This window comes from Tasmannia lanceolata, unplaced genomic scaffold, assembly GCF_043159265.1.
Source record: "Tasmannia lanceolata isolate RefF3 unplaced genomic scaffold, GAP_Taslan_0.1 ptg000012l, whole genome shotgun sequence".
NCBI classification, from domain to species: Eukaryota; Viridiplantae; Streptophyta; class Magnoliopsida; order Canellales; family Winteraceae; genus Tasmannia; species Tasmannia lanceolata.
In genome coordinates, this window is record NW_027518689.1 from 32,484,145 (window position 1) to 32,498,306 (window position 14,162).

The following is a 14,162-nucleotide window of genomic DNA, read 5'->3' on the forward strand; positions in this document are numbered from 1 at the left end:
TTCATGTTGCAGATGATGATGAGGTGACTATTCTTGCGATGAGGACAGATTGAGATCCCTCTTTAGGGTTGACTGAGTGAGTCAACCGGGTGATAACTACACATGTGCGCTGGCTGTGTTAAACAAGTTTTGTGGAGTTAGAACACGAATTATTCGATGATGTGTAGCTGGTACTTCAAAAGGCTAATGATGGTTTGCGGTGACAACAAATTGGTGGCGACATCAACGAAAAATCTTCAAGTGGCGTTGGAAACAAGCCAAGTTGGAAATTGTTGGGAAAATTGTCTTGTTTCCCATGCCCCACCTTTTCTAATTCAAATAGGTTCTGCTGTGTGTTTTCTCTCGGGGTTTTCTTGAGTTGCTCTTGTGTATGAGTTGAGAGAAGCAAGGGAAAGGGTTGCAGTTTGCGGATTAATCCCGTTGTAATTTTGGTAATTTTGCTCTCATAGGCATCTTGGTTGAACCACATAAAAGCACGGTGTTCATCTTGCGGTCTCTTTTATTTCTACTCTAGTTGTGCATGATAGGATCAGATTTTGTCCGGTGGATTTCTCAACAATTATTAATAATTTTTTGACTTAGTGGTGTGGTGATCCTCATTTCAGCTTTCTCTGAGCACGGCGCTTGCTAAGAAAGAAGAGATGTTGAAAGAGGAAGCTCTTGTAGAGAATGCACGTATTCATCAACTGCTTCTACTGAAAACTCAGGTGTTTTTATCTTTTGAATTACTTTTGCTCTTGATGTGATTATATGATTGAATCTGAATGTTATTTGCCTTTTCTGCCATTTATTAATATTTGAATTGTTTTTGTTATTTAATTTAGCTTGATCATATGTTGTAGGATCTTATTAGATCTTCTGCAGAGTGCTCCAAGCTGCAGGAGAGGAGTATGGCTCTGGCTAAAGAGCTTGCCACTCTTAAATTGTAAGGGCAGTTGAGATGAAAAATATAGTTGTGATTTCTGTTTGGTTTTTATTGCTTACCATGACTATGGTTCATGATTTAGGGTCTCAGATGTGAATTTGGAGGAAGAAGAAGTGTCGAAGCTTGCATCAATTGGTGGTGGGGCTAACGGCCGTGATAAGACAGATATTCTAAAGAAGTCACTTATCCTTCGTAACAAGTAGGTCTTTTAATGATTCATATTCTCTGAAGTATGCAAAGAGTAGTTAGTTGTGGATTTTATCTAGATTAATATTGCATTTTGACTGATATAGCCTTTAGTGGTCTACTGGATGGGGGTATTATGATCGATACATTTATTTTAGTGCAAACTAATGACAATCTTTTTGATTTATTTTGGGTGTATAGGCTGAAACAAGTGATCTGCTTAGTCATCTCACCAAAAATTAGAAATTTATGCTCTTCTAGTTTCCCTTCTTTTGTATTGGTTGAAACTTGAAAATATGAAGGAATAAAATGTTGGAGCCGCCTTATATTCACACTCATTATCCTTCATTTATACTTTTTCATATGCTTTTGTTTGACCTTGGTAGTCCATTAGTTGTTATGTATTAATGTTTATCTTTTTCTCTTCAATGGTAATGAGGGCTTTCTCATTATTTTGTAGTGAGGGCTGATGCGGCTACATGGAAAACCATGTGGTCAAGAAGCACATTTAGACCCGTTAGTTGGTTTATGGCTCGTTTTGCTTTATATCAAAGATTCTAAGCGTGCTCTGTTCATATTTGTGTGATTGTATACGGATCATTAAGGATCATCCCCATGCAAAATATATGGATGGCGGACTATTTTGTCAATTGAAGGAAGTTGTGAGAGCAAGGTTTTAAAATTATGATTCAAATGCAACATAAACCTATTTGACACTCGATGTAGTTGTGCATAGCTTTATTAAAAAAAAAGAGTTTGAATCAACTTAGAAACCATGAGCATCTCAGTTGACTAGAACTGAACTGGAATTAGTTTTATAAATTTTTAACTTCCAAGATTCAGGTGAGGGTGCAATTTTGCAGCTTAAGTACATCTCTGCTGCAAAATTCTGATTAAGCAGTTGAGATACCTAGCTTTATAGTTTGTGTGAGACTAGCATCGCTTGCTTCAAAAGAAAATTTATCTTCAGTGCAATTCCAGTGGGCCCCATAAACCCAACCAACAATTGCACATAAAGTCCCAGATTCCATGAAGACTTGTAGGAAAAGAGGGAAGAAGACACAGCTTTAGCAGGTCATACTGATGGGCTCATGCTGACTTCAGCAAAGGGGCTCACAATGAATTACTTATAACATTATGATGCCATGATTTTTAATAAATTTTTAGAGCAGTCCTAATAAGAGTGAGTTAGGGTTAATTTGGAGAAGTACTTTGACTGCTTTTACGAGTTTGCAATTACATTTGATTTCGGCTAAATATTTGTCTTAGTTTAGCATTGAGTTTATGACGTTTCTTTTGTGCCTAAGTAGGTTATGCATGTGAGTGTGAGATAGATGTCCACAATGCCCCTATTCACTTTTATTAATCAGAAGAAAACAATACAATTTGGACAGAGAAGCCCTTAAAACATACAATGAAGTAATGTGCAATCACTAATGTCCTTCAAGTTGGGGTTTGATCGTCAACAATGCCAACTCAATTTGGACAGAGAAGCCCTTACATTTATCCAACATACAAGTAATGCACTATCACTAAAATGTCCTTCAAGTTGAGGCATGATTGTCAACAGTGCCAACTCATTAAAAACTTCATTCACACTCTACCAATTTCATCAATGAATGAACACATATGATATTTGATACTTGGCAATCAGTCATATTCTATTGTTCGCAAATGATTTTGGCAACTGCCATTTCTCTTGCAAAGTCACACCCAACCTCAAATGTGCTTTGCTCATTGCTGGAAGACAGGCTACTGATGTGGATCGAGTCTCAATTGTCACAGTGCATTTCCATGATGCATTCGACAACAATCCCTTATAAACACACTGGTTCACATGATGATGCTTTTATTATGAAATCAATTTCAAGTCTAGATATAGCGATGGGAATTTGCATGTATTTTTGGGAAACCCAATCGTCACTATTTAAGCACCTTTCTTTAAATTCCTATTGGCTGAAGAAAGGACTCCGAGGAGGCTAAATTGGGAAGCTAATAAGGTGGTTGGTATCCGGCAAGTGAAAGAGAGGATCGTTGACAGAAAAATCCCTAGTCGCTTGGAGCAGGTTCCGGAGGAGCTTCTCATCGAAATGCCAGACTTTCTAATCCAACATATCTTGGACGAATTGGAGAAGTGTGCGGCTTAGATGACCTGGTAAGATGGGCTATATCGACGACCGAGGTTGGCCTGAAAGATTAGTTCTTTCGCTAAGACTGGATTTTTGTTTGGATCTTTCTACTTTACGATTTGTTCATTGGAGGCTTGGAAGTAAGGGCAGGTGTGGCATACCTGGTGGTTGTGATTTTTTGGTTGTAAAGGAAGAAGGAAGAAAAGTTACTGTATTTTGCTTTCAATGCTTTGTTTCTCTCGTCTTATTTTCCTGGTCAAGGGGATGCCCGAACCAATTTGATATTTTGTAATACATGGCGGGACTCCTGGTCCCCACTGTAATTCTAATATCAATGAAATATGTCATCTTTCAAAAAAAATTTGCTTGTATTTTTGAATTGCTAGGTTACCCCCAATCCATACTAGATGACCTTTTATTAATTGTACAACCCAAAGTTACAAGAAGACCTCTAGTTGGGGTGGAAGCTCGCTTCCGAAGCTAAATTCTTCTCGCTTCCCAAATCCCAAATTTAATGGAAACCAAAAAAGTTAAGGTCTCACTCCTTTTAGGGCAGGGAGCATAAGAAAGGAGATGATGACTATCCGGAAATGATAAATGATGGCATTATACATGGAGATGAAGGAGAACCCTCAGCATCTGGTGACTGATGTATGATGATTGGTTGTGAGTTGTGAAACAACATTTTCTACACATGGTGTACAATGAATTCGAAAAGTATATGGTATCTTTTTCTATGGTGGGAGTTTTGAGAACTTGTTCATTGTTAGGAAATATAAGGATAATGTTTGTGTGATGCATTCTTGCTACATATTATTGGGAAGGCCAATGACAGCGTGGTTGGCAAATTGTTCATCACGGGGACAAGAATGCCTAGACTTTCTCCGAAAGTGACATGAAAATAATACTGGTGCCTATGAAAGATATTGAAATTTCCAAATCTCAAGAGGAATGTAGGTTTTGATAAATGGAGATGGAATAATTAAAAAATGAAGTTAGACTGGATTTACCTTCACTAACCAGAGGTCTAGTTTATGATATTTATGACGATGATGAGGAGGATTTGCATGGGGTTGAAATCTTCTTGGACCAATGGGTAATCTGGAATATGGACAACTACTTGATATCTCGTGTATTGAATATTCACCCATTTTTACTTGGGACATCCACCTCTAGTGTATTTATGACTACTCTTTTGCACTACAGGGGGCTGTCCCAAGTAAAAAAGGGGGAGAATTAGACAAGCATGGAAAATGGGAAGAAGATTAGAGGAAGATTGGTAAGTAGTGTTTGGTTGAGAGGCAATCCACGAGAATATTAGCGGAAGATGTAGGGGTGTCATTACCAAAATAGAGGGTGGGAGAGAGAGAGAGAGAGAGAGAGAGAGAGAGAGAGAGAGAGAGAGAGAGAGAGAGAGAGAGAGAGAGAGAGAGAGAGAGAGAGAGAGAGAGAGGAGAATCTTCTCTTAATCTCCCACCCAAATTCGACCAAAATGGTGAAAGATGGGGAGAAGATTAGAGGAGGGACTCTCTGAAATCACCCTGAAGGATGTTTCTGGGTACAAATATCTTAGATATGACTCCTAAAGTTTGTTCAAATCTTATTGTAATGGGAGAGTCTCCCCAAGTCTCACTTCTATTTATTTTGGTTGTCTGCCTTTGCTGCCCTTGTGCCCCCCCCCCTGTAATTCTTTTCTTTTGGTTCAATATATCTGGTTGGGGTCCTGCCTAACCCCATCTTACCTACAAAAAAAAAAAAGACTAGAGGAGGGAACATTGCCGCCACGTACCAAAAAAAGACAATAATGATGTCTAGAAGGTGTCCGGTGGTCAAAGGGAGTTTTAATTCAAAATGGCAACCAAACATGCTTTGGGCAGATCTTCGGAGGATCATCTTCCAATGATCTCCCCAAAATGAGCAACCAAATAGAGCAAAGCATCTAAGTGCATGAAGGCTTGAAGTAGAGGTGTGTTTTTTTAAGGGGAGCAATGATTAAATTCCAGCAGGTCAATAGGCCTCACAAGCTTTTCAATAGTCCTTTCAGCCCCAATACAGGTATATTATCAAAAGAACAAAAAGGTCCTGAAAATATTCTGAACTGTTAATGCTACTATGTTACCATGATGATGTCAGCCGAGTCAACACCCCCCCCCCCCCCCCCCCCCCCCCCCCACAACACACACACACACACACACACTTCTTGTTCTTCTGCACCCATTACTTATGAGCCTTGCTGTTTTTATTTATCAAGAGTCAAGTGAATTTTAGTTTATTTCATATTCATTGTTTTTATTTATCAAGAGTCAAGTGACTTTTAGTTTATTCCATAAGCAGTGCATGTGGTTTCCATAAGCACGACAATATCCATATTGATTTAACAACATTGAACACCGAGGGACATTTGCTGTCGTGTCGAGCATGTGTGATAATTAAGTACTTATCACATTTTACATGTAATTCATATAAATATGTATACATAAGAGATATGTGATAATATGATATTTTACATACAATTCATAAAAATATTAATGTGTCACATATTGATATAGTATATTACTAAAACCCTGGCAATTTTGGTATCGGTTTCGGAGTGGATGGCATCGGAAACACTTCAATAGTTTCATATCGGTTTCGGTTGAAATTTAAAATCATGTTTCATAATAGTTTTATTGAAATCTTTGAATGCGAAATTCAGTTATTGAAATCTTTTCCTTTTTTTTTTTTGTATTTGCTTCTGAACAGGTACTGCCATTTTCTAGTTTATTTCGTTCTATTATTTTGCTTATTTCTGCTGCAACTTAAGGTTTGGTTTCTTAGTGTTTTACTTATTTGCTCTTTAAGACCAATAGTCTTCCCGAATATTTTAGGTTTGATGCTATATCTTAATAAAACTGGAAATGAATTGGTTTCAGTTATCACATAATTGGTTCAAATATATTTATTTTGCTGAAAATACTGTTGTATAGTGTATTTGTTTTGACTAAATGTGGGTTATATTATAAATGTATTTTGTATTAAATACTTCATCTGAATCAGAAATGGTCAATGTTGCGAGCTTTGTTCAACTTTTTCTAACTCTTCAGTTGCATGTTTTTCCACACAGCCAGTATAAAGAATTGATGGCCCGCTGCAACCTTCTAGGAAGAGGAGAGAGTCGCTCCCTTAAAAAGCTTGAGAAGGCAGAAGAAAAGATAAAGAAACTGAAAGTAAGTCCATCTACCCTGCTTCTTATACGAAGATTAACAATTACATAATTAGAATCAGATTCTCTGAGGCCAACAATTCTGAATTGTGCCAAAATTACTTTGAAGGTATTTTGTTTATGAACTTTTACCATGCCAATCTAAGTTGGGTGATCTTTTGTTTGTGAATCATATTAGACAAGACTGCAAGAAGTGGAGAAGGTTCTTGAAGAAAAAGATAATGAAGTCTTAAGGGCATTAAAGGCTACCAAGAGAACTAGCTCAAAAGGGGTTGACCCGATTTCCAAGCAGAACTCGTATTCTCAGGCTGGTGGGAAATGTTCATCAGAAGATCAAACGGAGAAATCTGTTGAACCCATGGGCAATAAAAGTCAAACTAGTTCCTTCATGTATAATACATTCCATTTCAGAGGAACCGGGAATGTACCTGAATTCCACAATGATTTGGGCGTAACAACCAAGGAAAATAATAACATAATTGATCTTGATCTGGAGACAGATTCGTTCTTTGATGAAGATGCGGCTGAATTTTTTCCAGTTTCATGTGAACGAGATAGTCGTGTTCAGTGCTTGGGTTCTAACAGTGGCGCTGAGGATGGCATGGGAAATAAGATGGATAGAACTATTGAGAAAGATGTGACGTGCATTAGTCATCAAACTCCTGCTACAAATATATTGCCTCCTGACATTATTTTGGATGATACACCTTTGCTTCCAATCAAAAGGGAAACTCCTGGAGTATCTGAGAACATCAACTGCCCAGGTTTGTCTTTTTGGTTTTTTTTTGGTTTTTTGAATGATATCCAATTTTATTAAAAACAAGACAGAGACGACCGCTTACAAAGAGAGGAGGAGGAAATAAAAAAGAGGGAAATACAAAAACGAGAAAGAGAATAAGAGAAGGATACAAATGGGCTCAGGGGGGGAGGGCGTAAAAAAGGGCGATAGATTAGAAATACCCCCTCTCTAGTGAGGCGATCTTCGATTAGCAGATCTGCGAACGTGTCTTTTTGGATTCTAATTAATGAATTTGTGGTGAATGAAGAAAGTATCTCGGAATTTGCAGAGCAATAGTACTGTGAATTAATATTAATTAAGGACATTACCTTATACTGAGTTTGAATATCTATTGATTAACAAGAAATGGACATGCTGTTACTTTTCATTCTGACCAAGTAATCTCTTAAAATACTTTGACTGCAGTATCTTCATCAAGTGCATTGCTTCTTATTAGGGAAGTTCTCCTGTCTTTTGCAAAGATACTGAAGTACTGGTAATCTGATTGTCTGGGGTTTAGGTGTTTTAGTGTATGTTGGCCTCTGGTTTCCAATACACCATTTTAAAAGATAGCATTTGAGTTGTAGCTGCTCTTGACAGTCTAGGGGCATACTTCTACTCCATGAAGATCGATGTATTTCTGATGTTTTTCTTTCCTGAGGCCAGGTCCGTCCATGGTTCTGGGAATCCGCAGAAAATCTGAGTGATGTCTCATTAATTTGTATTTATTTTTTGGCTTTGTTATTGCAACATTTCTTTCTAAACTTGTGCTTAAATTCACAGGGAATCAATGTTTTCCTGGTGGGCTTCTTGGACCCGAAGGATCAAACAGATATTTGGGAAAGTGGTGCAAGCGAAACGAGAGTAAAATATCTGGATCAGTGACAAATGGGAATTTGATTGCTGTTGGAGCCGACGGGCGAGGCGGTCGGATCAAAGTTCTGAGAGCTCAAAGCCAGTTATTGGTGAGTCTTCTCATTCACTACTTTGTTATTTCTTTCATTAGTTCATCAATTGCCAGTCATTGGTCTTTGGTTATTAATCGACAAAAAGGATTGGTAGTAGCTTCATCACCTCTTCTTTAAAAGGAATCCATCCACAGTAATGGTTTTTCTTCATGATTTTTATGCAGAATGGTGGGGAAAGTTCACCATTGCCCAAAAGATGCAAAAATGGAGCCAAACAAAGTGGTCAGTCTCAAGGCTGCTTGCAATTAGAGCACTTTTTTGTAAAGAAAGAACGTTCATGAAGGTTTATAGGTGCTGAAGGTATCTAGAGATTTTTTGTAAGCCTTTGTACTGATTATATTATAGAAGAGAAAGAAAGGTCGCTTTCTGTGTCACAAAAACAAAGGTAAATTTTTGAACAATTGCCCGTCGTAAAAGCTGTCTCCCGTTTTTCAAAGGGGATTATGTGGTCTTAGCAGGTCTTTCAGGGCATGTTTGGATATACAGAGTTTTTTCTTCAAAAATAGAATGTTTTTTGAAAATTTTTTAGGGCCCGTTTGGATACCTCCCATTTTGTATTTGGATTTGGAATTGAGTTTTGAATACAAATTGAATAGATCCGGCAGCTCATGTAGAGGGAGATAGAGAGGGAAAGGGGTACTTCCTAGTGGAGGGGAGAGGTTGAAGAGCAAAGAGGGTGTAGGAAACTATGTCGATTTCCAATTTCTTATTTCCACAGCATATTTAGAAATCTGATTTTTTTCACTGTCAGCTGCTGAATTAGAAATCCAAGAATTTGATCCGACATCACTTTTTAAGATGTTGGTGATGGATCAAATACTGTTGTTAATACCTCTTACATGCGCATTCACCATATAACTTCTTTTTATAAACCGAAAAACTAAAAAATAAAAGTAATAAACATAAAATTAAAAAAAAATCATTCATGAGAAAGAGTTTTCATTTGCTACTAGTAAGGCAGCCTGTGCGATACACTGGGCGAGGAAGAAAATATTAAATTGGCATATGAAAAGAGTTGGGATACGGGAAAATTTATAAAAATTAAGAGTGAAATGTTCTGGAGAGAGATATTTTAGGATGGTATGGGCGACGAATACAATAGAACTTGCTTGTTTTTTAAGTGTTTAAAACGTTTCAATTTATTCTTGTAGAGTATTTAGGCATAAAATTAGCTACTTTTTTTTATTTTTTTCCCTAATCGTGAATCCTGCGAGGAAGTTTAGTAAACTGGGTATAGAAGGGGTGCCATGTGGTGCACCCACGTCGTCTAGAATTCTGTTTTACATATATATTATTATATAAAAAATTGCCACGATACCATATAGACTTGAAGGATGAAGCTGAGGGCTGTAAACCCCCCTTCCTCTTTATTATATATAGATAATTGCAATTAAAATAGACATGCATGATCTAATCCATTCATTTTTGGGCCTGGAGGAGATGGTTGGGCACCAAAAATGGGGCTAAAGGTTAATCTCATCCCTTGGCTTTGTGGCCTTCATAAGGCCCTTATATTTAGGAAATGCAAAGAAAATATTAGAAAAAAAGCTTCTCAAAAATTTCTTGCTTAATCCATAACCACATCATTTCCCTCTAAGTCGGAAAACGAATATATTCCTATCAACCGAAACCGAAACCGAAACCGAAAGGTATTTCACCGAGCAGCCACGTCAGATCAATCAATAATAAGACAAAACCTGGTGAAAAGTAAACCTATGTGGCAGCTCTCCCTTCTTTAGGAAAAGAAAAATAAAGAAGGTCCGAGACAAGGCGAATAAAGGAGAAAAGAAAATATGCGGGAAGAAAAGAATAATAAACGAGAAAGGCTTAGAAGAGTGTAGATAGTTGATGAATACAAAAAAAGCTAGAAGCAACCTCACTCACCGCTCCCATATAAATAACCCTTCCACTTCTCTCTCCCTCGTACCAGATAACTTCTATTCTCTATTACCTCTGTGTTTGTTTAATCCGCTTTCTCTAATTTTTCGACAATGACGGACGTTCAGATGGGAGATTCGGAGACCTTCGCTTTCCAGGCGGAGATCAACCAACTTCTCAGTCTCATCATCAACACCTTCTACAGTAACAAGGAGATTTTCCTTAGAGAACTAATCAGCAACTCCTCTGATGTAAGTAGATTGGATCTATATAGCTTTTTTTAAAAAAAAATTATTCGCGTTTTCTTGAATGTTTTTGGCGGGGTATGAGATTTGATTTGTGTTGGGTCTGGTTGAATAGGCGTTGGATAAGATAAGGTTCGAGAGCCTGACGGACAAGAGCAAGCTGGATGCGCAGCCGGAGCTTTTCATCAGGATCGTTCTTGATAAGGTGAACAAGACCCTCTCCATCATTGACAGTGGAATTGGGATGACTAAATCAGGTATGAATTCGGTTTGGAATGCGATTTTCAGCTCTTTCTTCTATATTTTCTTCTTCTTTTGTATTGTTTGATTGTCAACTGGGATTTTCTACGAAACCCGAATCTGCATCTTGAAAGTTGAAACATGGTAAATAAGGCCCGTTTTCTATGTGGTCTGAGTTAATGCTTCGATCCGCCTCTAAAGCCCCGCTACATCCTCCCCAGCATTTGCACGGTGTTCTGATATGAGCCCCTGCTTCTTCCTTCCCCCTCTCCCCTGGGCCCTTTCACATAAGGGCCGTATGGAGTATAGCCAAGTAGTAAGTCATAGGTTTAAGGTACCGGCATGTAAAGGTTCGAATCCTTTTACTCTAGATTATGAACACCCGTTCGGATCGGCGTTTGTGCCTCTCATGAAAGCATTGATTTTCGCCTCCATTGTTTGTAAAAAATCAGGGTAGACAGAGATAGGCTAAGAATGTACTCGCTACACTTGAGTAGTTCCTATAGGACAATATGAATGGAACGTCATGCTGTTCGGACTAAAAAACGCCCCCATTCAACTCACTTACTGGCCTTTATTCAAATGCTCTTTGAAATTGCTTCCTCTAATTTCTGTGTGGCTTGGCACAATATTTACCTGTTCTCGTGTGTTACTTTGCGTATTCTGCGTATTTACACATGAGCTGAGACAATCATTTGATCCGAAGTCTGCCATTGTTGATGTTTGTCTGTTTTGAAAATTTTTCGCTGCAGTGAACGAGATGTGTTATTTTCTTGTCTCTGGAAATGCTCTTAGTGCGGTACCCCGAATTTAGCTGTCCGGGGTGATTCATAGTCCAAGTTTTTGTGTGCAATTTTTGAATTTGGAAACTGAAATGTGTCGTTTTTCTTTTCGTAGATTTGGTGAACAATCTGGGAACGATAGCAAGGTCAGGAACAAAAGAGTTCATGGAGGCATTGCAGGCTGGTGTAGATGTGAGCATGATCGGTCAGTTTGGTGTTGGATTCTACTCTTCTTACCTGGTTGCAGAGAAAGTCATTGTCACAACAAAGCATAATGAGGACGAGCAATACGTCTGGGAATCCCAGGCCGGTGGTTCGTTCACCGTCACCAGGGATGTCAGTGGCGAACCGCTTGGCAGAGGAACCAAGGTCACCCTCTATCTTAAGGATGACCAGGTAAGTAATCTCTCTTTCCCTGACCGTTTTGATTAGTTTCAATGGTTCTTTGCTGGATTTACCAACTTGGGTTTTGAAATTTTCTAGCTGGAGTACCTAGAGGAGAGGAAAATAAAGGATCTGGTGAAAAAGCACTCTGAGTTCATTAGCTATCCGATCTACCTCTTGACAGAGAAGACAACTGAGAAAGAGATCAGTGATGATGAAGATGAGGAAACTAAAAAGGAAGAGGAAGGCCATGTTGAGGAAGTTGATGATGAGAAAGAGTCAAAATCAAAGCAGAAGAAGGTGAAGGAGGTATCCAATGAATGGACTCTCATCAACAAGCAGAAGCCCATTTGGCTTCGGAAGCCAGAAGAGATAACCAAGGAGGAGTACGCCTCCTTCTACAAGAGCCTGACTAATGATTGGGAAGACCATCTTGCTGTTAAGCACTTCTCTGTTGAAGGCCAGCTTGAATTCAAGGCTATCCTCTTTGTGCCTAAGCGGGCGCCCTTCGATCTTTTTGACACGAGGAAGAAGATGAACAATATCAAGTTATATGTCCGTAGGGTCTTCATCATGGACAACTGTGAGGAGCTCATTCCAGAGTATCTAGGGTTCGTGAAGGGTGTTGTGGACTCGGATGATCTCCCGCTTAACATCTCTCGAGAAATGCTCCAACAGAACAAGATTCTTAAGGTGATTAGGAAGAACCTTGTGAAGAAGTGTATTGAGTTGTTCTATGAAATTGCAGAGAACAAGGAGGACTATACCAAGTTCTATGAAGCTTTCTCGAAGAATCTGAAATTGGGTATCCATGAGGACAGCCAAAACAGGGCGAAGCTGGCGGATTTGCTTCGATACCACTCCACAAAGACCAGTGATGAGATGACAAGCTTGAAGGACTATGTGACCAGAATGAAGGAGGGCCAGAAGGAAATATACTACATTACTGGTGAGAGCAAGAAGGCTGTGGAGAATTCCCCCTTCCTAGAGCAGCTGAAGAGGAAGGGTTATGAAGTTCTCTTCATGGTTGATGCCATTGATGAATATGCTGTCGGCCAATTAAAGGAGTATGATGGGAAGAAGCTTGTTTCAGCGACCAAAGAAGGGCTGAAACTCGAAGAGAGCGAGGAAGAGAAGAAGAACAAAGAAGAGAAGAAGGCTGCTTTTGAGGGTCTCTGCAAGACAATGAAAGAAATATTAGGAGACAAGGTGGAGAAGGTTGTAGTGTCAGATAGAATTGTGGATTCACCATGTGTTTTGGTGACCGGAGAATATGGTTGGACTGCAAATATGGAGAGGATTATGAAGGCACAGGCATTGAGAGATAGCAGCATGAGTTCTTACATGTCGAGCAAGAAAACCATGGAAATCAATCCGGAGAATGGTATCATGGAGGAGTTGAGGAAGAGAGCCGAGGCTGACAAGAATGACAAGTCGGTGAAGGACCTTGTGCTGTTGCTGTATGAGACTGCATTGCTTACTTCAGGGTTTAGTTTGGAGGATCCCAACACTTTTGGGAGAAGGATTCACAGGATGCTTAAGTTGGGTCTGAGCATTGAAGAAGATGAGGATGCAGGTGGCGACGAAGACACCCACATGCCGGTTTTGGAGGAGATTGAAAATGAGGAGAGCAAGATGGAGGAAGTTGATTAGAGCAAGTTAGGAAAATCTCTTATAAAATATAGATGGTGGAAACAAATGAATAGTTACAGGCTTTGGTTTGTAATAGCTATAGTAGAGGTGTGGGTATGACAATGAGTCGAGTGAGTTTACATGTAGTATAGGGGGTTCATGTTTTTGTTTTATTTGTTTATCTTTTTGGGTTCTGTGATATATTTGATTTGTCATTGAGATGTTTATACCGTTTCTCAATTGACAATCCTGGGTTTCTTATAATTCTTGTTATGCTTCTCAATTGGCCATCCTGGGTTCTCTTACAAGGCATGAGCATCTGGTGAACTCTCAAACTAGCTTTCTCTCATTGTCTTTCAAGAATCGCCCTTCATTACAGTAAACTGTACAGGTGGAAAGTCCTACAACAGGCAAAAAAACATGGAGCTACGTTAGTCAATCAGGTCTTCCACTAAATCTCACTTCATCCAAATCATTTAGTTATGATTGGATACTGACCTACCAGTTAGTGCACTTCATACTCATCAAATCATAGTAATTTGCAAAGATCTAATCTCCTTGAGAAAAAGAACAATTGCAGTTAAGAGAGGCATGCCTGTCACTTCCCTGAAGAGTTCTATAGCAGAAAGGAAATGATTTAACCTTTCTCTGCTGTAGGATAAAGTTGTTATTTTTATCAAACTTCTCATTCTAGAATTGAGCATTTAAAGTTTTACAGCCATGGTAAATGCCCACACAAAATAATTAGTAACCAAAAAAAATAAAAAATTTCATCTACAAAAAGCTCACTATCAATCACAACCAATATACTTG

At 38.8% G+C, this 14,162-nt stretch overlaps 2 protein-coding genes across 2 annotated transcripts in view; both read left to right on the forward strand.

Annotated features, from left to right (window-relative positions):
- The window catches only part of LOC143887878 (RING/U-box superfamily protein), a 33,377-nt gene extending 24,637 nt beyond the window's left edge, over positions 1 to 8,740 (forward strand). Inside the window, exons 4-10 of the mRNA XM_077392118.1 lie at positions 606 to 707; positions 843 to 925; positions 1,008 to 1,124; positions 6,344 to 6,446; positions 6,621 to 7,206; positions 8,004 to 8,185; positions 8,353 to 8,740. Of these exons, the coding sequence (XP_077248233.1) occupies positions 606 to 707; positions 843 to 925; positions 1,008 to 1,124; positions 6,344 to 6,446; positions 6,621 to 7,206; positions 8,004 to 8,185; positions 8,353 to 8,469 (1,290 nt within the window). The 3' untranslated portion in view covers positions 8,470 to 8,740. The remainder of the gene's footprint in view (positions 1 to 605; positions 708 to 842; positions 926 to 1,007; positions 1,125 to 6,343; positions 6,447 to 6,620; positions 7,207 to 8,003; positions 8,186 to 8,352) is intronic.
- A 1,277-nt stretch (positions 8,741 to 10,017) lies between these two features.
- LOC143887879 (heat shock protein 83-like) lies at positions 10,018 to 13,613 on the forward strand. Its single transcript, XM_077392119.1, has 4 exons — positions 10,018 to 10,317; positions 10,427 to 10,568; positions 11,449 to 11,729; positions 11,817 to 13,613. Exons 1-4 carry the CDS (start codon positions 10,180 to 10,182, stop codon positions 13,368 to 13,370), a joined length of 2,115 nt encoding a protein of 704 aa, XP_077248234.1. The 5' UTR covers positions 10,018 to 10,179; the 3' UTR covers positions 13,371 to 13,613.
- Positions 13,614 to 14,162: the final 549 nt, after the last annotated feature.